General features: G+C 43.7%; 2 protein-coding genes and 1 long non-coding RNA gene across 3 annotated transcripts in view; 2 read left to right on the top strand and 1 right to left on the bottom strand.

Moving 5' to 3' along the window:
• LOC126875780 (katanin p60 ATPase-containing subunit A-like 2) overlaps positions 1–27,502 on the bottom strand; it is a 292,008-nt gene that overhangs the window by 109,560 nt on the left and 154,946 nt on the right. The window lies entirely within an intron of this gene.
• Positions 1–27,502, top strand: part of LOC126875819 (uncharacterized) — a 122,002-nt gene that overhangs the window by 26,892 nt on the left and 67,608 nt on the right. The window lies entirely within an intron of this gene.
• Positions 11,073–14,392, top strand: LOC126875806 (uncharacterized). The gene is made up of 2 exons (XM_050638731.1): positions 11,073–11,466; positions 14,290–14,392. Exons 1-2 carry the CDS (start codon positions 11,184–11,186, stop codon positions 14,313–14,315), a joined length of 309 nt encoding a protein of 102 aa, XP_050494688.1. The 5' UTR covers positions 11,073–11,183; the 3' UTR covers positions 14,316–14,392.

Raw genomic sequence — 27,502 nt, 5'->3', positions numbered from 1 at the left:
GGGCGGGCAGTTCCTTCTGACGAGTCAAACGTGACACACCGAACATATCAGACCAATAGCAAACGAATTTATCTAGAGATCAAAGTCGAGTCAAATTTCTGTAACATCTTCATCAGATTATTGTAAAATATATTGTTCTATGTTAACCTGTTAATACAGTGTTACATTCATTAAACCACCTCTGTTATCCTAAACGAAATAGTGGTTCCCCTGTTTCGAGAGGAAATTCAAAGAGCTCGGGCCTTCACTAATGAGGATCCTGGAAGAACGCCTACAGGAATGGCGTCATAGTCTGAAAACAAGGCAGAGAAAGGCAACCACGGTTGCGGGCAATGCCACCAATCGCCCTTGAAGTCGAACACAAGAGAAAGAAAGATGCGAAGCGACCAGTTGCTGCCAAGGCGCCTAGGACCTCACAACGAAGTCTTCGGTTTAAGACGCGATGGAGAGCGGATGTGTTGACGGGTTGCTCCCGCTAGCCGAGTATATGTACGAGGACGTAGGAGCGTTTGAGATGGGTGTGATTGTTATAGGGTGTAATGGGTCAATGAGGCGGGAAGTGTAGTGTAATAATAATTGTAAGGAAGTAGTGAAATGAAATGAGAGGTATGAGTGGACTGAGGTGGCAGGAGAATGCATGGGAGTGAAATAGTGTTGGGTGATGCGGGGGAGAGTGAGTGTGTGGAAATGGAAATAGAGTTGGCATGTATGATGATTGAGTAGGTGAGCAACAAGACGTTTGTGCGTAATGGGGTGATAATATCCTCACTGAACAAGAATAAGTAAGTGGAGGATGTAATAGGAAGTGTGCAAGAAACAAAAAGTACGGTTAGTAATCGTTAATTTGAATTTATCCGTTATTAGCGACCTCGGATAAAGTCAAATAAACATCTAGACAAGACCCCATCGACTATAATGGCAGATCCACGCGTCACGGTAATTAGTCGCTTATATACATACGCGATAGTGGATAACTGCAAATAAATAAACAATAACGTGAGCATGTCGTGTGAGTCGACACGTTGTAAGTCCCTATTTTTAAGGAATAAAGTCGGGCCGGCCAGGGTTCTTATACTTATAATATTTATTTGGCCATTTATTTATTGTGACACGAGCCGAACAAGGTTCTTTGGAATAAATAAATAACTAATAGGGTGCCGAATAATGAGGGGGCTGTAGGAGTTACGTGGTGATTAGTAGGTTGGAGTATGTAACGGTTGGATATAAGCACCGCTATAATATTATAATATTTTGTTATTTTATTTATTCTTTTAGTTTATTTTACTTCTTTATTTATAACTTTATATTGATTAACTAGTAATTGTTTTATTCGTTTTATTTATTTATTATTTATTATTTAAATTATTTATTTATTTATTTATTTTTATTTATTTATTACTTATTATTTATTATTTATTATTTATTATTTATTTATTGATTTATGGTATTTATTACTTATTGTCCATTATTTATTATATATTGTTGTTATTTATCTATATTGTGGCGTTCTTGGCGCGCATCATCGGGTCTTTAGCAGTATGCAAGCGTTTGACAGGGGAAAATTAGATAGCACAATTATTGTAAATATAATCATTGTTTGGCTTATTTGTTGACGACCTGGCGATGTTTATGGACTTGCTTATTACATACAATATGGACAGACGGTCTAACGTAAAAAAACGTACGGCGCAGGAGGTTTCGGAACCCCCAGGCCCCGTCGGGAACACGAGTGGCTTACCAGGCTCGACCCGACGGTCATCATGTTACTGGAAGAACGGCGGGGGGGGGGGTGGAACACCAGGCACCCCCTTGTGCGGTAATAGCTACTGGGGAAAAGGAAAAGGAAAAGGAAAAGGAGAAGGGCAAACTAAAGAAGACGATAGCGGGAGGAGAGAAGCCGAGGATGATGTCTGACGTGAAACCGAATGAGAATGTGATAATCTCGGTTATTCCGAGGAAGGATGGGGGAGTAAAGTGAGGATTTCTGCCCCTTTAAACCGAGTAAGAGGCTTCAGAGGAGCCCTGATTAGTGAAAGGACGGAGGTTGGAGTGATTGAGGAATCGGAGGGGTGCTTTGGGACTAGAGGGAGCGACCACAGTACGCCCGTAGCAGGGATAGGGCTGGCCTACGCTAGAATGTTGACCAGGAGGGTGGTCGAGAGGAACGTCAGCGCGAAATCCACGAGATCGGCTATGGCTAGCGAAGTCGAGGATAGTGCGAGAGACGATACGCAGATTAGCGATGCTGACGACGAGGATCTTCTGATCTCCAGGGCTGAGTTGAAGGGGCTCACACAAGCCATGGTAGGGATGGTTAAAATGTTCAACATGGTGTTGGAGAGGCTGTTGAAAGTTGGACAAAGAGAAGGATGAAGGGATAAGGGCGATAGGCAACATGATGAAAGGTATCCTATCTACCTTGGAGCAGTGTGGGGAACACAAGGAAAGAAGAAGAAGGAGAAGGAGAGAGCCTGCCGAAGTTGTGAAAAGGGCAGACAGGGCAGAGGTGGAGAGGGAAGTGACGATAGCCAAGGGCGGATATTCAAAAAGAAAGGTATTATCGCCGGCTGAAGGTATCAGAGCTGAGGAGTATAAGAGACCCCGAAGAGGAGAGGGCACATACGCTGAGGCGTGTGGGAGGGAGAATGGAGTGATAAAGGGTGACTACAGCGAGGACTCCGAAGGTTGGGTGAGGGTAGAAAAAGGAGGAAGGAGAGGACAGCTCGCTTAGAGCAAGCTACACCGATGGTGCACCCGGCAAGCAACCGGCGAGTTGGTACTGAAGAGAGAGGCGTACCAAGAAACCGGAGGAGGAAGGAAGCCATACTAATTAAGGTAGAGGATGGTTGTAAATGGCTTCAGGTGTATAAGAGGATAATGGCGGCGAGGAGTTCATTGGAGGGAGCCACGGCGGTCCGTAGGACGAGAGCGGGCCACATCCTGATTGAATTCGACAGGACGGTGGTGGTCAGCGAGGCGGCGGCTAAATTGAGAGCCGCCTTGAGTGATAGTATGGAGGTGGCCGCTCTGGTGATCAGGGCGACTCTACAAACAAGAAACATCGACACCCTCACCAGCAGGGAAGAGCTGGTGGAAGAAATCAGGCCACACTAGGGAATCGAGGAGAGTGGGAAGGTGGAAATTAAATCTATAAAGGCGGCACCATGGGACACGCAAGAGGCGGTAGTTGTCCTCCCGGTGAGTGGAGTTCCTAGTGACGAGAGAGAAAGGAGATTGAGAACTGGGCTAACGATAGCCTCCGTTAGGCAGTTAGCTAATGTTCGGCACTGTTACAGGTGCCACATGTTGGGGCACGTGGCGGCAAGGTGTACTGTTGCATGTCCTGGCAGAAAGTTGTGTAGGAGGTGCGGCAGCGCTGAGCATAGTATGAAAGATTGCGATAGAGAACCGAGACGCGCCATGTGTCTGAAACACGGTGGTATAAATGCAAGGCATGTAACGGGTTCGTTGGCGTGCCCTATGGTGCGCTTAGGTGGTAGGAATAGACGGGTGCCCAATTAGTGTCTTACAAATAAACCTGAACAGGTACAGGCTTGCACAAGACCTGATGATGCAGTGCGTATGTGAAAGCAGGGTGGACATAATGGTCATCTCCGAGCCCTATAGGCAGTTGCCTTATTTATTTAATGACGAGGGTGGGGATGCATCGGTATGGGTCACCCTATTTAATGGAAAACATGCGACGAGCGAGGCGCTGATAAGAAATGTAGGGATTGTAGGGGTCAGGGTTGGTGATGTGCTTTGCGTCAGTGGGTATTGTTCCCCCAATACGGGCAGGAACCAGTTCAACGATTATTTGAAGGAACTGGAAGGGGTCATAAAGGAAGGGAGGAAAGGAGCACCGGCGATTATGGACTTTAATGCGAAATACAGCCGCTGACAATGCTCATAGAGAGAAGCATGGTCACGATCCATTCCATAGGGATCAGTATGGCTTCAGGAGAAAGAGGGGGACTCTTGAAGCCCTGGATAGGATCGTCGCAGTTGCTGAAGAGTGTAGAAGGAAGGGCCTGGTGTGTGTTCTGGTCGCCCTTGATTGTGAAGAACACCTTCAACGCTCTAAGGAATGAGAGGATAATGGAGGAGATCCGAAGGAGACGGCTACCGGGACGGTTACAGGAGTTGTTAGCGGACTATCTGGCTGAAAGGAGAATATTGGTACACTGTCGGGACGATGTCGTAAGGAGGAACGTCTACGCAGGGGTCCCGCAGGGGTCGGTCTTAGGACCGTTACTGTGGAATCTAGTGTATGACAGGGTGCTGGAGGCGCTGGACCGGGAGAAGACGGAGGTTATCCTCTTAACAAGGAAGAGGATTCCGAAGATTTTTAATGTTGACGTGGGGGATAGGGGGGGGAGAGATATCCACTAGCCGTGTTGTGAAGTACCGAGGGGTAGTGTTGGATAGTGCTAGGAGATTCTCCTCCCACCTCAAAGCAGTTTGTGATAAAGCGGAACGGTTCTTGGGCGCCATACGGAGCCTACTCTCAAACGTCGGTGGGGCCAACGATTTAGTCAGGAGACTGTATTATGGGGTCTGGAAGTCTGTGGTACTAAATGGCGCACCGATATGGGCCTCCTCTCTGGGAAGAGAAACAAATAGGTCGATCATGAGAAGCGTGCAAAGGGCAGCGTTGATCTGTACGTCTACCGCCTACCGTACGGTGTCACATGGGGCTCTGTGTGTGCTTACCGGTAGCATGACAATTTACATCAAGGCATGGTTGCGGTGGAAGCAGTATGAAGTGAAGAGGCGGATCAACGAGAGCCCTGAAGAAATGGCACATGTTGGGCAAGAAGAAATGAAGGATTTGGAGACGGAGGCAGAGGACAGGTGGAGATTGGAGTGGGCGTTCCACAACCCCCACAATTGAACTACGAGACTGGTAGAAGATTCGCTGATCTTCTACAAAAGAAAGAGGAAGATCAACTACCATACGATGCAGATCCTTACGGGACACGGTATCTTTAACTGTTACCGTCTGTTTCGATCATTCGCGGAGAGACGCGATCGCGAGATATCACGTCAACGAGAGTTGTAAGTTCTCGTTACGATTAAACAATCGACGCCACGAACTGATCGATTCCCTTATTTCGATTATGATAATAAGGGTAGTTTAATGAAATTTCACAAAATTAACACAACTAAATTAATGTTTATTGCAACAACTTATTAACTAGAAAGATATAAATGGAACAACAAAAAGAAAATGTGACTACGTAATGCGCGATATAAGATGTGTGTTGACTGTTTGGCTTCTCGAAACGTTCTGATTTTTTCTGGAAGGCGACCCCCACTACCTTCGGATCACGCCACATTCTTTTACGCCAGATAAAATAACGGCTACGAATCGACGTTTCTGGAGGTCGCCCTGCTTAATGAACCATGCGCTTGCCACTACAATGTTTGTTTTGCCGGGCAGCCGCGACGATCCGTCTGCGACATTATAGTGCCGCGACCGACAGTTAAGAATATGATCTATGGCAAGCCGCATGGCGTAACATCCTCCCCCCGTTGAGAGGGTACCGATCAAATTAGCGAGATGTGGTTGAAGTTCCCATCTTAGTTCGTCTCGGTGGCTAGTTGTTCGGGTTTCTCGAGATCGGGTTGAATTGGCAGTGGGACAAGCCTTTTGACGGCCCGATCCAAAACGCTCTTTGCCGTCTGAACTGTAGCTGTCCGGATGACACCATCGGCGCCTGGATGAACCTTGATAACTCGGCCCAGAGGCCAATGCATGGAGGGAACGTTGTCCTCTCTGAGGATGACGATTGTGCCTTTTTGGATGCCGTGTCCACCCTTGCTCCACTTATTGCGGTTGGTTAGCTCGTTCAAATACTCCTTATGCCAGCGGTTCCAAAAATGCTGTTTAAGCTGTTGGATATGCTGCCATCTGGAGAGTCGGTTCGATGGAATGTCTCTGAAATCTCGATCACGTAAGCACATTAGTGAATCGCCAATGAGAAAATGTCCGGGAGTGAGGACTAGGAGATCATTTGGATCGGTGGAGATAGGAGTTAGCGGGCGGGAATTGAGGACTGCTTCTATTTCTATGATAAGAGTATTCAATTGTTCAGAGGTGAGTAACTCGTTGCCGGCTACACGCCTGAGGTGGCGTTTAAATGACTTCACCGCTGCTTCCCATAGCCCACCGAAATGCGGCGAATGAGGGGGAATGAAGCGCCATTCGATTTGTTTGTCGGCTAAAAATGCGGTCACTTTTTCCTTGTGATCGTCCGATTGTAATAAATCGTGAAGCTCTCGTAATTCGTTGCTTGCTCCTCTGAAGTTGGTGCCGTTATCAGAATGGATGGTGGAGCAATACCCTCGTCGAGCGATAAATCTGCGAAGAGCGGCGATGAAGGCTTCGCTAGTGAGATCGTCAACGAGCTCGATGTGTACCGCTTTAATTGCTAGGCATACGAAAATGGCTACGTATACTTTTATCTGACGACGGTTACGATCTCGTTTTTCCTTGATGTGGAACGGCCCGCAGTAATCGACGCCGACGTTTGTAAATGGGCGAGATTCCGTTACTCGCGCCTCCGGCAGATTACCCATCACGTATTCTACCGGCGGTGGTTGAGCGCGGCAGCAGCGGACGCAGCCTTTGATCGCCCGCCATACTTGACTTCGACCGTCAACGGGCCAGTATCTTTGTCTTACTGCGTATAACGTAGCCTGCGTTCCGGAATGCATGTGGATCTTGTGCTCGTGGTCTATGATGCGTGTTGTAACGGATGACTTAGGTAATACTATGGGATGTTTCTGGGCGAAGGTCATCGACGAATGACTGAGTCGACCCCCGACTCGCAATATTCCTTCCTTGTCTATGAACGGATTGAGTCGCGTGAGCTTACCCTTTATCGCCGCGTTCCGATCTTTTTGGAGTGTACGAATTTCCTCGGAGAAATGGATGTTTTGCAACAATTTTATCAGTTTATTGTGCGTTATGCGTAATTCAGTAACGGTTAGGGGTGCCGCTCGGTTCCTTTTCTGTTTCCAACGGAGGCAACGAGCTATGATTCGTATCAACTTGGGCCAGGATGAATATCTTTGCAACAAACTGTAATCGGCGGGGTTTGCGGACAGACAAATCGCCCCCTTCTGCTCCGGTACTTCAATTTGCGGTGTTAGCGCCCATGTCGGCCAATAGCCTTCCGACTGGTAGAGCCATGCAGGACCGTGCTGCCAGATGGTTGGGCGCAGAAACTCTTCGGGTGTTTGGCCGCGTGATATTAAGTCCGCGGGGTTGTCGTCGGTAGGAACGTGGCGCCAATCGCGGATGCTGGTTTTTGTTTGAATTTCGGAGACTCTGTTAGCGACGAATGTTTTAAGGGTGTGAGGTGATGTATTGAGCCAATGGAGGACGATAGTGGAATCGGTCCAATAGATAGTTCGAGTAATTTTGTGTGATAGGGCTTGTTGTACTGTCGACATCAGGGACGTAAGAAGGAGTGCTCCGCTCAGCTCGAGCCGAGGAATGGTCTGGCACTTGAGTGGGGCGACTTTCGATTTTGCGGTTAAAAGCTGGGTCCAAACACGGCCGTTGGTGTTAAGGGTTCGAAGATAAACACAGGCTCCGTAAGCCTTTTCGCTGGCATCGCAGAAACCATGCAGTTCAATTTCCATTGCGGACTCGATTATTGCCTTGCGTGGGAACCTGACGTTGTTTAATAAGGGTAATTGGGCATAGTACCTTTCCCACTCTGTATGTAACTCGATCGGAAGTGATTCATCCCAATCGATTTTCGACGACCATATTCGTTGAAGTAGCATCTTGGCCCGAACAATCACCGGTGCGAGCAGACCGAGCGGATCGTAAATTTTTGCAATCTCCGAGCTGATGATTCGTTTCGTGACTCGAGAGGGCGTGGGTTTGACTTCGACCGAGTAAAGAATAGAGTCGTCGGATGAATTCCAAAACACTCCCAGCGTCTTCAAGGTTTGCGAGTCGCCCAAAAAATGTTGGTGATTTGTTTCTTCTAAGGAAAGTCCGTGTAATAAGTCCTTATCGTTTGACGCCCATTTTCGTATGTTTAAGCCGGCCAGTTGAAGTAAATTGGTGAGTTCTGTTCTGAGCGTGAGGGCTTCGTCCTTCGTTTCGGCTCCGGTGAGAGCGTCGTCGACGTAGAAATCCCGCTGCAGTACCTGTGCTGCACGTGGAAATCGATGTCCTTCGTCCTCTGCCAGTTGCTTGAGGCACCGAATAGCTAGATACGGGGCTGCGGATAAACCGAACGTTACAGTGTTAAGCTCATATGTTTCTGTTCCTCCACTCGCGCTGCGCCATAATATCCTTTGATATTTCCGATCCTCTGGTCGTACGAGGAATTGCCGATACATTTTCTCGATGTCGCCGGTGAGTACGTATTGATGAGCGCGGAATCTAATTAATATATAAAATAAATCTTCCTGTAACTTGGGTCCTGTGTGAAGTGTATCGTTTAAGGAGGTTCCGGTAGTGCTTGGTGCCGATCCGTCGAAAACTACACGGAGTTTGGTGGTTTGACTCGATGCTTTGGTCACGCCATGATGGGGTAAATAGTATCCGTTGTCGTCGGAGTGGTTGTCATTGACCTTCGTCATGTGTCCCAACGCCAGGTATTCCTGTATTACCGTTCGATATTCTGATTCGAAGCGTTTGTCGTGCTGGAATCGGCGATTGAGTGAGGCGAGTCGTTTACTCGCCAGCGTTTTAGAGGATCCGAGTGACTGAAGCTGATCGTTGAAAGGTAGAGCGACGATGTATCGTCCTTCGCTGGTGCGTCGGGTGTGGGCTTGGAAGTGTTCTTCGCATCGTCGATCTGCCTCTGAGATATGTTTAATTGAGGGTCCTTCATCGATTTCCCAAAACCGCGCGAGGTCTGCTTGTAAAGTCGTCGTGGATGTGTGAAATATGTTTGTAGCGGTTTGGGAAGTTGGACTCCCCCCGATTACCCATCCGAATCGCGTCTTTTGCAGACGCAGTCCAGGCTCGTCTGGCTGCGTGAGGTTGACTTGTCCCACACACATCGACGCGAGTGTCACAGACGAAATTCGAGCAACTGTATATAACAAACCGAAATTCCGAACGCCTTATCGCGTGTGACCGTCCGGTCACCACCCGTTCTCAGCCGCCTGAATGGCATTCGATCACTCCAGCCGTTCTCCGAAATTTACACTAAGTATAAACAAAACCTTCTCCCACTCCAACGAATGGAAGAATATAAATGCTCCCTTCAAAATCATCCAGTCAGTCTAATAAAAAACTCTTAACTAATCCAAGTATCGAAAGTGTATCATCGCGAACCGGAAAAAATTGTATAAATTGAGTAAAAAATAAAAAGAACTTAATCTCCTTTTCGGAAATTAACAAGTTCCTTATTTTTACCTTAATTTTACACGACATTTTTGGCGATCCGTGCCAGGATCTATTCACTTCAGTGCAAACGAAATTACGATTTCGGCGTACGCGCATCATTGAAGATCGAAGGATCAACGGACCCAGTGCGAATCTTTGCTACTACGAAGCCCTGCAGCAACTTTCAACGTTCCACTACGGTGAAACTAGACGAGAGGACTACGGTCAGCGCAGAGCAAGCCTACGAATAAGATTCGGAATCTAGAACCAGCCAGAGAGGAAACATCCCTGAGACTCCTCAACGGTCATAGCTACTACGGTAAGCTGAAAAATCTGGATTCATTTTCACGATACCGTGTGAGAAAACCCAGTTTCTCAAGCGCTTCGAGTCCAAATAGCAACAGTAGTTCAGACTCAATAAGCTCAATTAGAATCATGCCCACATCACGAAAGGACAAAGTCGAAACTATTGAAACCGTTTCTACAAACGGAGGTACGGACAATTCGATTCGTGCCATACTCGACGTGATACAAAAACAAATTGAAATTCTTGCGCAACGTGTAGAAGAGACACAACGGACGGCCGACAGTGAAAATAAGAAGCGTGCAGCGGAAATAGAACTATTAGGCAAAAATATCTCTAAAATAAAAATAGGACGCGACGCTACTACAGAACTCCAGGCTCCCTTATTACTATGGACGAATCTGTTGCCGCGAGAGATAGAACTTCCCCACCATGCGTTCCAATTCGAACAGAAGAAGGCAACCATCCCTCTTACGAAGACCGTCCACCGCAATTCGCCCCTCCGAGCTTACGGGCCAAAGACGCGATAGTATGTATTCCGCAATTAAACGGCGAAGACAATATCGGAGTAGAAGAATTCATACGCGAAGTACGCGAATTACGAGCCATGTGTAGCGAACCCACGCTACTATTAAAAATGATCAAAATCGGGAAAATCGCGGGTAAAGCCGCAATGGCCATCTGCAATATACCGATATACGAATACGGACACCTGTACGATGCCCTAAGACGAAACGTAGCCACCCAAGACTCTGTTAGAGAACATCAAGACCAGCTACGCGAAACGAGACAGCGTCACGACGAAAGTGTGCAAAATTATATCATCAGGTTCCGCAGAGCGCTCAATAAGTTACAATACAGTATAACGAACGAATACCGTGACGAAATTACTAGACGAGCTATGAACGACAGGATTTTAAAAGACTCCGTGATCGATTTTATCCGAGGCTTGAAAGGCGAAATAGGACAATTACTACTTGCCAATCCACCATACAATATCCTTGAAGCCGAAAAGAAAGCCACCGACATCGAGCGATTCTTCAGGGAAGATCGAAATCGACGACCAAAACCAATAGAACGATTACGACTTCCCGAGCAGCAACGACTAACAACCAATAATCCTAATCCGATCACTAAAAAACCAACTCCAACACCCAATCCAATGCCAAGAAGCTTCCGACAAACCGAACAAATACCACTTGCCCAAAGGACACAATTAAAATGCTTCAAATGCAACCAAATCGGACATGTCTCCAGTCAATGTAAAAATTTTCGAACACCCAGCCAATTTCCGAGACCACCAGCAGTCCACAATCTCGAGACACACAAGGAAGAAATAGAGGAACCAATAGACCAGACCTACGAATTAACGCCACAACAGGAAGACTACCCACAGCACTTTTACGATCCGACGGACAGCGACATAAATTCCTCATTGACAGCGGAGCAGGAATTAATATACTCAAGCGAAGATGCGTATTACGACCAAGAATAACAAAAGAACGAAAATTCTCGATGGGACACTCTAAATTTAAAACCAACGAACACGCTTTGATAAAACTATTTGGCAAAACTCTAGAATTTTTTGTGGTAGAAGACAACTTTCCAATTATAGAAGACGGCATACTCGGTTTGCCAGCTCTATCTAAATTCAAATTTGAACTCTCGAATCAACAATTAAAACTTGACAATAATATACTTTTATTGCAACAGGAAAACGACGTACCTCCAAAACAAGCAGTGTCAAAAACAGTCTACCTGGAAGGAAAACCGACAACGATATGCTTTATCAATGGTGGTGAGTGCCCAGCCAAAATGACTAATTTTATCGAAAATTCAAATACGTACGATCAAGTCTCCACGTTTAAAGATTTAGTTAGACTTTCGCATATAGAGAAAACCCTCCGTGAACCAATCGAAAAGATATTGCTGTTCTACCTCGATGTATTCAATCTAGAGACCGACTTATTACCATGCACTAATCTTGCTAAACACACAATAACGTTAAAAGAAAATAAAATCATTAACACAAAATCTTACCGACCGCCTGAATGCCATAAAGAAGAAATCAAACGACAAATGGACGAAATGCTACAAAAGAACATTATAGAACCATCCGATTCTCCTTACAATTCACCAGTCTGGGTAGTACCAAAAAAGGCAGACGCCTCAGGGAAACAGAAATGGCGAATTGTAATAGACTTCAGAAAAATAAACGAACTAACTGACCAGGACGCATATCCATTACCTGACATAGACGACATACTATCCCAACTAGGCAACGCAAAATTCTTCTCAGCCCTCGATTTATCCTCCGGATTCCACCAAATCCCAATGGACATAGACTCTAAAAAGTACACAGCATTCTCCACACCACAAGGACACTATCATTACAATAGGATGCCATTCGGTTTAAAGAATGCACCTGCAACATTTCAACGCATGATGGATACCGCGCTAAGAGGACTCATAAATAAACATTGCTTCGTATATTTAGACGACATTATAATATTCGGACAGTCGATTGAAGAGCACAATAGCAACCTCGCGATAGTATTGCAACGCCTACGCGAACTCGGACTCAAAATACAGCCGGACAAATGCGAATTTCTCAAACCAGAATTAGAATATCTTGGACATATAGTAACCGCCGAAGGTGTAAAGCCAAATCCCAAAAAATTAGAAGCCGTTAGCAATTTCAAACAGCCACGTAATCCCACAGACATCAAATCGTTCTTAGGACTAGCAGGTTATTACCGTAAGTTCATCAGAAACTTTTCTAAGATCGCGAAACCATTGACCGAACTTACAAAAAAGGAGACACCATTTCATTGGACAGATAAAACCCAGGAAGCATTCCAGACATTAAAAAACAAACTCTGTTCATCACCCGTACTAAAATTCCCAGACTTTGCGAAACCATTCACATTAACGACTGACGCCAGTAACGAAGGTATAGGTGCAATCTTATCACAGGACGGACATCCATGTTGTTATATCTCGCGAACTCTAAACCCACCGGAACGAAACTATTCCACTACAGAAAAAGAACTTTTAGCAATAGTATGGGCCGTGAAACGCCTCCGACAATATCTGTTAGGACGGAAATTCCTCATCCGAACCGATCACCAAGCACTAAAATGGTTACAGAATTGCAAAGACCCCTCATCACGCTTGATGAGATGGCGATTAAAACTAGAAGAATACGAATACGACATAGAATACACGAAAGGAAAAGATAATACTGCAGCCGACGCACTATCTAGAATACATGTTCTGACCAGACGACGCGAAAATTTGAACATAGAACTCGATAAAAAATATCACGATTGGGAAAAATCTACCGACGCGTTACCCAAAATTCTCAAAATGACTCCGAACCGTAAATCTTTCTATCAATTATCCAAAACAGAGCTAGGAAATTACGACAGAATCGAATGGTTAACTAAATTAAACGAAATTATTCATATAAACGAAAAGATAGGTATAGGCGACGACAGTTTCACAGAGACCGAAAAGAACGCGATCAAACAAATTTTACTATTCCTGAACGACACCGTAAAAGAATTAAATTTTGCATGGGAACCAATTCAAACATATAGCGACGAAGAAATAGACGAATTATTGAAAGAAAATCACGATTTAGTAGGACACCCCGGTATACAAAAGACATACGACCGCATTCGTGAACGGCACAGAGTACCAGATTTGATGAAACGTATACAACAACACATAGAATCATGCGACACCTGCCAAACATCTAAAACTACACGTATCAGACCGCGCGAAGAACCTTGTATCACCGACACACCCCTCGAACCAAACGATAAAATTGCTATGGACTTATTAGGCCCACTGAAAAAGACGAAAAAAGGCAATCAGTACATTCTATCCATACATGACGAATTGACAAAATACTTAATACTCGTACCACTAAAAACTCAGCAAACGGAAACAATTTGGAACGCACTCTTGAATCATTACATTTACATCTTTTCCGCTCCAAAAAAGATATTAACTGACCGCGGACAGAATTTTATATCTAGTTTAATGCAACAGTACGAAGACGCGTTCAAAATCAAACATATCAAAACGACATCCTTCCACCCACAAAGTAACGGATCGTTAGAACGGACACACGCAGTAATAACAGACATGTTAAAATCGATACAGCGAAATTCGGATGAAGAATGGGACGATCAACTTAACTTTGTATGCCTTGCATATAACACAATGATACACGACTCTACTGGTTACACGCCATTCGAACTCACATTCGGACACCAAGCCAATCTTCCCTCCACAATATCCAAGAATCCCCAACGCACATACGCAGACGAAGTCACGTTCCACAAAAAGGAATGGGACTCTAGACTCCGACACGCTCGCGAAACATTGATCAAAAGTAAACAGCGATATCAGCGCGATCAAAAACGTAAAATTATAAAACCTCAATCAGTTTTCAAAGAAGGAGACTCTGTTTTAATACATAACGATCATAAAAGGCATAAACTTGATGTGGAATGGTTAGGACCGTACACGATTGATAAAGTATGTACTCCATACTATCTGATTCAAGACAAAAAGATACACGGTAATCGTTTAAAACCTTACTTTCCAGGTCGACGCTCCTCTTTGCCGGAATAGTATCCGCGCAAATAAATATTACACCATTAGAAGGAAACTCTGTATTCGTAGAAAACATAGGAAAAGGATATTTATACAGCGACACCCATTGCTTAGTGGTATTTTCGAGAGGATGAGGCTGTTGAGCATAGCACTGGTATCGGGGTAGGATTCTCCTAATTTGTTCAATGCATATATGTGTTGTTTAAATGTGTGGACTAAGCGCCTTAATTCCGTTGGAGATTCCTTGGTTATCCTTGGATAATCAATTATTGCCATGCAGTGACTGAAAGCTGTGTATCGTGGACATTCGAAACTTTCCTTGAGAACGGCTATAGCCTGACTGTAGTTTACATTACTAAGGGGTAACGCGTTTAAACAATCGGCTGCTTCTCCTTGTAGGGCGGACTGCAGGTAATGGAATTTCTGTATGTCAGTGAGACTAGGATTTTTATCGATAGTGGAGGAAAAAGTATCATAAAACGTGTTCCATTTTTCTAAGCTTCCGTCAAAGGTAGGGAGCCGAAGATCTGGTAATTTAATGGATATCGGATTTGAACTTGCGGATGATGCACAGGTTGGAGGGTTTATGGATGTCGACGGCGAAGCTGTTTGCGCGTTCCTCAGAAGATTTTGTAGCCTTGTGTCTACCGCGACGTACTGATCCCTTATTTCGAAGCCGCGCGCTTGTTCCCCCTCGTCCAATACTTCTAATTCGAGTTGAATCGCTTCGAATTGACTCGCAACTTCGGTCAGTTGTTTCTCGTAATTCTTTAATAAGGAATTTTGCTGACTCTCAGATTGCTCGTACTCGTCCAGTCGATTCGATAAATATGTGAATCGGCCGCTACAGTAGCCTCGTCTTCGACGCAGGGAGATGAGTTGGTCTTCGCTCGTCATCGTTGCCGAGGATAGGAGATGGTCGAAATAAGGAACGAGCTTACCTTACTGTCGTGCGGCGTGAGGTCGCGTGTATGTTAAGTTGTGAAATTCGTTGCGTTGATGATTGTCCAGCTGCGACGGAAGGCTGCGTGGTTGCGTTCCCTTGCCAATGGGATGTGCTTCTTCGAAGATGACGCGCCTGACGTCACTGGTTTCGCTGTAGTGGATGCTCCTGCTTCCGCTGCTGGTTTTGATAAAGTCACGTGGCACTGTGTGGTCACTGGTAAGTGCACTCTTCACTGGCACGTAATCCGGCTCGAAGGACCAAAATGTTTCGATCATTCGCGGAGAGACGCGATCGCGAGATATCACGTCAACGAGAGTTGTAAGTTCTCGTTACGATTAAACAATCGACGCCACGAACTGATCGATTCCCTTATTTCGATTATGATAATAAGGGTAGTTTAATGAAATTTCACAAAATTAACACAACTAAATTAATGTTTATTGCAACAACTTATTAACTAGAAAGATATAAATGGAACAACAAAAAGAAAATGTGACTACGTAATGCGCGATATAAGATGTGTGTTGACTGTTTGGCTTCTCGAAACGTTCTGATTTTTTCTGGAAGGCGACCCCCACTACCTTCGGATCACGCCACATTCTTTTACGCCAGATAAAATAACGGCTACGAATCGACGTTTCTGGAGGTCGCCCTGCTTAATGAATCATGCGCTTGCCACTACAATGTTTGTTTTGCCGGGCAGCCGCGACGATCCGTCTGCGACATTATAGTGCCGCGACCGACAGTTAAGAATATGATCTATGGCAAGCCGCATGGCGTAACACCGTCATAAGATCGGCAAAGAGTCTCACACCAGCTGTTGGGATTGTGGTGCGGTGATGGATGACGCCGAGCATGTGCTATTTTGGTGCCTTAGATGGACGGAGGAGAGAACGGAGTTGGAGGTCGAGATCGGTGAAGATTTTCAATTGGAGAACCGAGTCGTTGAGAAGATGGCAGCAGAGGAGTGGCTGTGGAACAGGTTTCATGACTTTTGTACAAAGGCGATGAAATGCTGGCTTTCTAAGGAAAGGGCGGTGGAGGTCAGGAGAAGATGGGAAGGAAGGAGGAGAAGAATGACCGGAGTCGAGGAGAGAGGATAAAGGATCGGGTACGTGGTGTAGAGGCCAACCTGAAGTAATGTCGAATGACTGTACCCGGTTGGTGCCTCGAGTACCGTAGCAGAGGGAAAATGAGGAGGGGTTTTTAGTGGGTATGGCGATGTCATCTGCCGAGTCCTACATAACCCGGAGACGCGGGTCTTTGGGTATGCGTAAAAGCGTTTTCCCCTCCTCGCTATTAAAAAAAAAAAAATAGGACCTCACAACGAACTCCAACAGGAGGGCCGGTGCAGGAGACCAGGAAGATGGTGCTCCCACTTCCTCCGCGGTCATCTGCGGTGACCCTAACGCTGAACGAGGGGAGGAAAACATCATAAGCTGAAGTGCTAGCGACGGCTAGACAGAAAGCCGAATTCGGCATTGAACGAGTTAAAATCAAAATGGCGATGACTGAGATTATCATTCTAGAAGTTCCCGTAGACAAAGAGAGGAAGAAGGCACCCGCGCTTACAGCATGGTTGACACAGGTCCTGGATCTGACCACGGTGAAAGTTGCGGCCCCAACGGTGGAGCTGAGGGTAACTAAGATTGACATCTCGGTCGGCAAAGAAGAACTTCGGGACACCCTGGAGAGGGCCGGAGGATGCAAGGCACTGGAAGTTTGAGTAGGAGACATGAAGACTTCCAGAGGTTGGGTCAGCCTGGATAAGATGCCCGACAGTAACAGCGGGGAAATTAAATCAAGCGGGAAGAGGGTCGAAGTCGCCCCGAAGAAACTAATAGAAGCTACAGATGCTTAGAACTGGGACACGTGAGAGTGACCTGCAGATCTACGGTAGACCGGGGGCAGCTATGGTACAGATGCGAAGGCATCGGTTACCAGGCCAAGAGCTGCTCTGCCACCGTGCCCGGGGGCCCGCTCTGTGAGTCGCTTGGTGCGCCACCCACAGAATGGGAGAGGCGGCATGCGTTCCGCCGAAAACTAAAGGGACGAGCCGGATTCGGGAGCCTGCTACGGGCTGGAGACAGGGCGACAACGCGAGAGATCTACCGCAAGAAGAGGAAAGAATCACGAGTGGGGCAGATGGCCAGGGGGAAGCCATGGATATGGACTTAGTAAAGTAAATAAATTCATGCGGCTCCACCAGACCAACTTGGAGCGATCGAAACGGGCATAAGACCTGCTCTTCCAGGCGATAAGGGAGAGCAGGGTTTTTCTGGCAATGGTAGCCGAGCCCTATTGTATACTAGACACCCCTGACAGGGTCGCAGACCTGGACGGCTTAGCCGCTATGACGTGGATGTCAGCACCGAGCACATCCGCCGCAGAGATCCTGTTCGAGCAGGGCAAGGGGTATGCCGCGATCGAGTGGGCTGGGATGGTAGTGGTGGGCGTATATGTTTCCCTGAACAGTGGCCTGGTCGCGTTTGAGGAGTTCCTGGACGTGTTTAGCGATTGCGTGAGACGATACCTTTCACGTCAGGTCCTCGTCTTGGGAGACTTTAACGCTCACTCCTCGCAATGGGGAACACAAGGACAGATGCTCCGGGCCGGATGCTATCAGACTGGGCTGCGGGCCTCGGGCTCCTCTTACTTAACAGAGGCTCGTCCAGCACATGCGTGGCATGGAGAAGATGTTCCGTCGTCGATATTACATGGGGTACCCCCAATGCCTTCCAGCGGGTCTCAGGCTGGAGAGTAGCCGAAGGGGTTGAGACTCTCGCAGTCCACCTGTATATATTCATCGAGGTCGGCCCGGAGGCAATACCCGCGAGACAGACCTGCGGCATTAGGGGAATGGAACTCTCCAGCCCGCCACCAAGATGGCGCCTCAAGGATAGAGACAACGAGATGCTCCAGACAGCAGCCAGTGACGCGGCCTAGAACTGGGACGCCCGTACAGAGAAGACAAACATGTAGGAGGAGGCGGAGAACCTTCGCCGAGACGTCAAAGCGGCATGTGATGCGTCAATGACGCGCTCCGTGCCTGGGATTAAACTGGTGGACCTGGAGATCGCAAAGCTACGGATAAAGTGCATTCGGGCCCGCAGGCGGTTCTAGAGAGCCCGCTGTCGGCGGCTTTATGACGAGGAAGAAATCTACTTTTGAGTTTGTACGATAAATTGTTTTACTAATAGTGAATAGAGAAGAGGTCTTCTAACACTCCATACATCTACCCATTTTGATGGGTTATTATTAATTATTATTAGCCATAAGTATATAGGAGGGAAGTATTTGCGCACTTTTACTCACTGGCGTTTACTGGAGAACTAAGCCCTTGCTTGTGCAGTGTTAGGAGGTTACGAGTGTTAGGTTCTGACCTATCAAACCTGAACAGGCACCTTGGCCGACATCACACGGATGCTCGCATCCAGTGGGGATGTCAATATTGTGAAAGGAGTTTCCCGAAGCTCCATGGGGCAAAATGCCACATTCCAAAGTGTAGTGGCACTAGTCAAAGGAAAGAAGGAGCGTACAAATGCAAATTTTGCCCCATGAGCTTCTGTACTCAGAGAGGATTATCCACCCACGAATGGCATGCGCACTCTGCCATGAGAAATGAAAAAAGAAGGAGAACGGGCTCTTGTGAGAGCTCGATGAAATTTATAACAGTGAAAAATTGCCAAATGTTGAAATTAGCAAAGTCCTCACTAACAGGACAGTTGAACAAATAAAATACAAGAGAAAGATATTAAAAATAGCTAGTGAGAATACAAGTCCTCAAGAGTTTGCCGAGGAGACAGAGGGAGGGTGCGATCCCGTTAATTCAGGCAATGCGCGGACATGCGTTTAGCCTGTAACTAGCGGGGAAACATATAATGAGGAGCCTACCCATCAGTGGAGACTCCAACTAGAGTACGAAATAGAGAGAGTAACCGAGGTGCCCCCGTCGTTGAAGGAGGTTAACGCTCGGTTAACAGATATTTGGGCAAAATACAAGGAAAATAAAGAAGTCCTAACAAATAATTAAAATGAATTTATTTACACATCTCTATATGGAGCGCTAGAGAATGTTAAAATTAAAAATGACAAAAACAAAAGTAATTCAAAATCCCAAAATAGAAGATATTATAATAATAAGAATAATAATAGAAATAAAGGGAAGGAATACTCCTACGCACGTTGCCAGGAGTTGTTTAAGGAATGTCTAAGAAAGTTGTCCGACGTTGTCGTTAACAACGATCGTGCATACCTGGAACCAACCAGGCAGCCACCGGAAGAGAGTGAAGTGAGGACGCTCTATGAAGATTTATGGCGTCGGGCAGAACCAACCAATCCCCCAATCCCAGGAAGTAGAACCTCTGAGCTGGTAATAAACGAATTGTTTCCGCCGATAACCGCCGAGGATGTGAGCGAGAAACTTAATAAAATTAGGAAAAAGGCTGCGGCAGTAGCGGATGGATTTCAAAAAGAACATTTAATGATATCTGGCCTGCCCGCAATACTAGCTAAAATTTGTAATATATTAATGTATAGTTCCCATTTTCCGACAGTATGAAAGGAAAATAGGCCTACACCAATTTCAAAGCAAAGAAACCAAGCAACCAGGTGGAGAATTGGAGGCCTATAACAGTAGGCCCCATTCTCAGCCGAATTTTCTTCTCCATCCGTGGCGGAAGGATGAGAAAAGGTATTGTGTAAAATTTAAAGCAAAAAGGTTTTACATCTGAAAATGGATGTAAAATAAACATCGATCCATTGAACGCTGCCTTAAATTATAGTAAAAAAAATAACGGGGGGATATTCACAATTGTGGATATCTCCAACGCATTTGACACAATATCCCATTCGGAGTTAAGCAGGGTGACCCTCTATCGCCACTGCTATTCAACTTATGCCTAGAACCGCTGCTGGAAATGATTGAGGAGCAAACCCGTGGCATCATTGTCAGTTGTGAAAGAAAAATATCGATCCTGGCTTTCGCTGACGACATTGTTCTACTTGGTGAAGATGAGAGGGAGGCACAACAAGAATTAATATGCTCCATTAATATCTGAAGAGCCTGGGGATGAACATATCTGGTGAGAAGAGCCAAACGTTCCAGGTGGTCGCCAAAAAGGACACATGATTCATAAAAGAATCGCGAATTAGGCTCGAAAATGTCAACATACCAACGGTTGACCCAGATGAGGCCTTCAGGTATTTAGGCGCCAAAATGGGGCCTTGGAACGGTATCCATTGTGGCATCATAGTGCTAGAAATTCTGAGCATGGTCAGAAGAGTTAGAAAATTCTCTCTGAAGCCATGCTAGAAAATTGAGTTAATTACGAAGTACATCTTCCCTCGATATATTTACCATTTCCTTATAAATCTACCAAGTGACAGTGTCTTAAAATTATTGGACAGCGAAGTCAGGCAGGATATAAAGGTCATATTACATCTTGTGCATTGGACAGCCACTGGTTTCTTTTATGCTCCAAAAGCAAAAGGGGGATTAGGGCTACCGAGACTTGAACATATTATCAAACTTGGTACCGTAAAAAGCGCATTGAACAATAAGAATTCAGTCGATTCAGCGGTATCTAGCTTGATCAATGGAGAAAACGACAGCAAGCTAAAGGAAATCGCAAACTCTCTAAGGATCAATTGGCCGGCCACTTCCGAAGAGGTAAAAAGAGCTAGAAAGCGACTAAAGAGCGGACATATTAAATAATGGCAAGAGTTGAGAAGTCAGGGACATGGAGTAAATGACTTCTCAAAGAGTAATACTGGCAACGTGTGGCTCGAGGAGTATAATCTGTTCAAGCCCTCGAGATTCATCGATGGCGTAAGACTTAGGACAAACACCTATGGGACACGGACTGTATTGGCACGGACTGACAAAAGAATTGATGTAACCTCAAGTGAGCGTCTCGACTTGGGCGCCTATGAAATCTTCCTCCACGAAAAAAAGCATAACAGTTCAATGCTAATATAAACTATAAGTATTAATTAATTGATTATTATTATTATTATCAATATTAATACAGATTATTACTACAGTTTAATAGCATAATTGTGAATGTCTCTAAAAATATTATATCCATATTACGTTGTTTTGACATTAAAATTTAGTATTTATCTTACATTGTATTTTGCGTGTTAAAGATATGTATAAAACAATTGATTTTTATAACAGTTTGCATAATGTACATATAATATTAAATACATTAATTAAACACAGATATATCAATTTTCTCTAAGTAAGTGCATATTTATCAAATTTATCCTGCATGCACTTTATATATGTCGGAAATGAAAGGACACCGGGACCTTCCTTTGGAATTCTTCGGAAAACCCCCAATATTTTGCCTCTATAACTTAACTGGATTATAATTGTTTGAGATTTGTGATAAGGAGCTTGGGCTCGAGGCGACAATCAGTTGCCGAACGTAGCCGCGGTCACGGGATGAACGCTTTGTCTAACAAAGGTATGGAGTAATTCTATAGCTCTCCTTAAAAGAAATATTTGTGGCGACACGCGACAGTAAACATTCCAACGGTTTCTGTCCCCTGGCTCGCCACACGCAGACCCTATTCTTCGAGTAAGATGATTGCCAGATGTCGATGCGTCTCCACAGTACATGTTCAGCTAGCCTGAGGAGCCGCTATAAATCTTAGGATTTAGTTAACTAAAGTCCTCCAAACAAACAGTCTTTGTCCCAGCTACGGGAAGATAGAAGAGACCTATTTTTCAACGAACGGCGTCTCCAACTAGCAACATTCCCTCGAGGGCGGCTAGCATCTTTTTCTAACCACCAATATGGAAATTGACCAATTAGCAGCAACGTCAATTTCCCTTACTTTCTGAACGAAGGCTATCCTCGACGAATCCGATGATCTCGTGTCCTTAGACACACCCCATCATAGTTTTTCTCTGTGGCATCATCGAGACGGAAATTCATTCTTTCTTGCGATCTCATCGACGAAAAGGGTAACCCCATACGACCAGTGAATATTACGCGTTTTATTAACAAAGAGTCCGACTTAGATTTTGTGAGCCCGTACGTCTACTATCCCGTTGACCGCGGATTCGTTATTGCACTTGGGATCATTGTCATTAGTTTCTCGAGTATCTAATTACCACGGTTACTTGTCCGATTCTATAATAATCGCAGTTGCACTAGTCAATGTCTTCCCTATTGCACAACGACAATGTGTAATCCAAATGAAGATTCGTTTCACGCCCCTAACCCTAATTCTAATGTAAACCCGACATTTATAATGTAAAAAATGTATATGTAATACAAAAAGAATGTAGAATATAGGTACTAATGTTTAATCTGATTTTCTGTAATTTTGACAGTTTTGTAATCTTTTATTTTTATATTTTTATATTTTTATATTTTCTATATCTTTGTGCTCTTGTATTTTTTATATAATTCTATATTCAAGTAACAGTATAAAAAGGATACGAAAAGTATGGAATGGCAATGCATGTAACGGTACGTGAATGTTACGCGTGCGCAAGATAACCAGGAGAGGTTGTATAGGAATCAAGAGGTCGTTGGACAAAGAGAACGTTTTTTAGCATTACGTTATGTTTAAGACATTCATATATTCTGCAGATATTAGTTCCTATCAGTATACCCACGTCGTTATTAACAAGATGTTTATATATTTCCATTATCTTTGTTCTAAAATTCACTGTTATTTTGGGAATTTGTTAAAAAATCTCTTAATCCTTTTAGGAGATGTATCACTCTAAACTGAGATCTAAACTCAGATCACAGATTTGTCCAGTTTGGACATTTGGTAGAATTTTTTAGCTGTTAGATTATTATGTGGGTAGCTACCCCCAGTGGGATACCATCTTCGTGTTTGTTTGGTTGTGTCCTTTGTGAGGTCTGCTGGGTATTTCCCTTTCAGCCTTCTATCCATGTTTGAGGTGTTAATCGTTTCCGCAGCTAGCCAGTTTGGCTGTGTTCCTATTCTTTCTTTGTATTTTTCTGCGTGTCTGCTAATTTTCTCTTTGACCATTGGTATTCCCAGGTCCTTCCGTATGCCTTCGTTTCTAACGTACCATGGGGCGTTTACTATTGTTCTAAGAATTTTAGCTTGTACTGTCTCTATTTTGTTTATATGGCTCATTGCCGCTGCCCCCCATAGTGGTATTCCGTACGTCCAGATTGGTTTTATGATCGTTTTGTATATTTTTAATTTATTTTCTATGCTTAATTTGGATTTTCGACTTGTTAGCCAATGCATTTGTCTCCTTGTTGTCTGTATTTTGTCTATTATTGATTTAGTATGCTGTTTCCATGTGAGTTGTGTTTCTAGGCGGTCTAGTCCTAGGTATTTGACTTGCTTTGTTTGCGGTATGTGCGTGCCGTTCAGTAGGATGTTTGATGGTGTCTGTTTTCGCAGTGTGAGTGTAATATGGTTGCATTTATCGGGGTTTGCTTTTATTTGTTTATCTTGCAGCCACTTTTCTATTTTTGTGATATGTTCTTGTAGTAATTTGACTACTGTTTCTGGGTTAGTGTGCCTGACTAGTACAGCTGTGTCGTCCGTGAGTGTCAGTATTTTGCTATTGGTAGTTGTTGGTATGTTTTGTGTATAGTATTGATCCTAAGACGCTTCCTCGCGGAACCCCTGCCTTGATGTCTTTAACTTCAGAGTATGTGTCCTTGATTTTTATTACGAAGGTTCTGCTGCTTAAGTAAGATTTTATTAATTGGTATATTTGCTCCGGAAATTGTTTCCTGATTGTTTGTAGTAGGCTTTCGTGGTTTATTTTGTCAAATGCTTTATCTATGTCCATAGAGAGGGCTGTACAGTATTGTTTGTTTTCTAATGCTAGTATTATTTCTTTAATGAGCCTGTGCATTTGCTCTATAGTGGAGTGTATGTTTCTGAATCGAAATTGGTGATCTGGTATTAATTTTTCCTTCTATATTATTGGTTTTATGCGGTTGCATATTATTTCCTCTAGTATTTTGGAAAACACAGGAAGTAGTGATATTGGTCTGTAAGATGCAGTTTGGTGTGGTTCTTTGCCTGGTTTAGGTAACATTATGTCCTGTGCTAGTTTCCACAGTTTAGGAAAGTATTGGATTCTTAGTATTGCATTGAATATTATTGTCATTAGTGTTATCGCTTTTGGCGGAAGGTTTTTCAAGATTTTGCCATTGATTAGGTCGATTCGTGGTGCTTTATTGTTTTTTGTTTTCTCGATTATGTTTCTAATTTCTTGTGCTGTTGTTTTAGGTATGGTATAGTGGTTGTCAGTTGAGGTACTAGTGGTAAACGCATCCTCGTCCGTATGACATTTGGGGTTGCTGTTGTTGATATTATGTGGTATAAATGTGTTTCAAAGGTGGTTGGAAAATTCTTCAGCTTGCTCTTCGATGCTTCTTGCCCATGTGTTGTCTGCCGTCCTGATTGCTGGGACTAGTTTTATTGGTTTCTTTTTTTTTCGTGGCTTTCCATAGGGAGTAGTTGGAGTTCTCGTGAGCAGAGAGTGACTCTATGAATTTTGTGAATTCGTTATTGTTGTGCACTTTTATTTTGTTTTTTATTTCCTTTGCAAGTTTGTTTAGGTGTTTTTTGTTTTCTCGTGTTCTATGTTTTTGCCATTTAGCTTTTGCTTTTCTTTTTTCTCTAATTTTTTCAAGTATGTCTGATGGAATTATTTTTGTTTGTCTGTTGGTTGGTTCAGGCATAGTGGTTGTCCATGATGCTTCTTGGATAGTTTCTGTCAATGGTGTTACTGCCTGTTCGACGTGTTCGGGTGTTTCCAATGGGATGCTGCAACTGGTTTTGCTCTCGATTATTTCTTTAAAAATTTGCCATTTGGTTGTTCTGTTGCATAGTGTCCCTGGATTGCTATAAAGTATTAATTTGTTTCTGTAAGCAATTGGGCTGTATGCAATGAGGCTGGGTGTTATTTTTAGCTTATTTGCGTTTAGTCCCTTTGTAACTGCAAAATCGAGTAGGCCAGGTATTTTGCTCAGGTCCGTCGGCCAGTATGTCTTCCTGTGGATAATATATTGTGGTTGTTCTTAATGTATTTTTCCAGGGTTCTACCTCGAGGTGTGGTAATTCTTGATCCCCATAGCGTGTGGTTTGCATTGTAGTCTCCCGTTGCGATATACTTGTCACCTATGTGTTGAAAGTACTCTTCCCACGTTTGTGATGTCATTTTGTGTCGCGGTGGTACATATACTGCTGACAACTGTAAATGGTTGCTGCTAGTTTGTACAGTAACGGTGGTTGCTTGTATATATTCCTTACTAGCTTGGCTGTGTTAGTGGTGTTTAATGTCGTTTCTTATTATTACTGCGGTCCCTCCGTGTGATTTTCCTGAGGGATGCTTGGTATCATATATTGTGTAGTACGGTATTTTTATGTAACTTTTTATAGTGAAGTGTGTTTCCGATACGAGTAGTATGTCGATATTATTATTATACAGGAATGTTTTAGTTTCTAGGGCCCTTTGTTATAGTCCGTTAGAGTTCCATGCTGCTATTTCAAGCATGTCCATTTTTATTTCTTACTTAGCAAGTTTGTGCGTAGTTGTAACATGACTGTTGTTTGTTGTACTTGTTGCCTTAGTATTGTGTTTTTCTCACTTACCATTTTTCTTAATATCTCTGTACCTTTAATGGATTGTCTGAGCATTTCTTTGATTTCTGTATCGTCTTCGGTGTTGTTGCTTTGATTCTATTTGTTTGTGGGCGTTGTTTGTCTAATGTTTTGGGTTACTTGCGCGTAGCTGCGGTTTCCTTGGGGATCGGTGTTTCCGTTTGTAGCTTTTGGTTCATTTTGTGCTTTCAATGTTGCTTAATTATCCGTTATACTTTGTTGTGGTTGGTAGTTATTGATTGATCTATTGGCAAGTGGTGGAAACTGTTTACGTTGTGATTGTTTTCTGATTTCGCATCCTTTATAGCTGGCTAGGTGGTTTCCATTACAGTTGTAACATTTTACTTCATTTATTTTCCCTACGTATGGACAGTGTGTTGTTAAATGCATCGTATCGTATCTTGTCATATTGTTTATTGCTCTTGTTTGGTGACCAATTTTTGCTAATTCGTCACTTAACTTTTTTTGTGTTAGTTTTTGAATGTAGTCCTCTTATAACTATTTCGTAGCTCCTTTCCGTTTTCAGCTGGTATGTGTGGTACACAGCGTTTTTTCTTTTAATTCTTTTATCACTTTCCTATAATTTTCTGGGGTGTTTATTTGAATTTTTACTTGTTCTAATTTTGTTTGTTTTATTGTGTAGTTTTCCTTCCCAACTATATCGTTTAGTCGATCAATAAGCGGGTCTATTATCTGGGCGTCGACAAATATTGGTGGTGGTTTTGTAGTTTGCGTTGATTTAGTTGTGTTTTTGGTTGTTGAGTCGTCTATTTCTTCCGTAAGTGAGCTGAAGGAGTTTCTTAATGACAATTCTTGCAGCCATCGCTGCTTTTCTGTAACAGAATTTCCTGTTATTTTTCGTTTCTTGTTATAACTTGCCACCTTCCAGCTTTCATCCTGTTGGGTTAATTCGTTATTGGTAATATTCTCTTCATAGTTTGGTATTGTTTCCATATCAACTTCGTTTGTAGCTGAGCATTCCTGTTCTTCGTTTATTGGTTGGCTTGGTTTTGATATGTTTGTTGTTTTATTTATGTAGTATTGTTCGTCTTTGTTAATTATTTTTATCGGTGGGATGTGCTTTTTCATTTTAGTTTTGCTTGTAGTCTTCTTAGTAGAAGACACGAGTTTCCACCATTTAGCTATGGGCGTTGCCGTTCGTAACTTTCTCTTCCCCACTTGCCGCACTTTTTCTGAAGCACTGTTTTACACGTCCGTTTGGCTCGGTTGCTCTGGCAGAACTCGATTTACAACATTGAGAACATTTATATCGAAAATTCTTTCTCGCATGAAGCTTCTGTATTAATACAAAAGGCACGAATTAAGATATATGATTGTTCGCAAGTATTAGAGCACTTGCTGATCTTATAGATTTTATAGAAAATGTGATACATGATTGACCAAGATTATTAAGAAAATGAAGTGTACATCCGTATGAGATTAACGATCCGAAATACACACTTTGTGAAAATTCGTGACAGTTGGAGGAAAAGTAATGAATTAACGATTATGTGACAGCAATTAAAATCCGTCGATCTAAGGTCTTTATTAAATTAAATAGTTCAAAATCGTTTACATATTAGGTGATCCCATAAGTTTTTGTGTATATATTTATACACTTTTGTGTATA

The sequence above is a fragment of the Bombus huntii genome, unplaced genomic scaffold (genome assembly GCF_024542735.1).
Source record: "Bombus huntii isolate Logan2020A unplaced genomic scaffold, iyBomHunt1.1 ctg00000058.1, whole genome shotgun sequence".
Lineage (NCBI taxonomy): Eukaryota > Metazoa > Arthropoda > Insecta > Hymenoptera > Apidae > Bombus > Bombus huntii.
The sequence above is the reverse complement of the archived record's forward strand: the minus strand, read 5'-3'. Positions and strand labels throughout refer to the sequence as shown.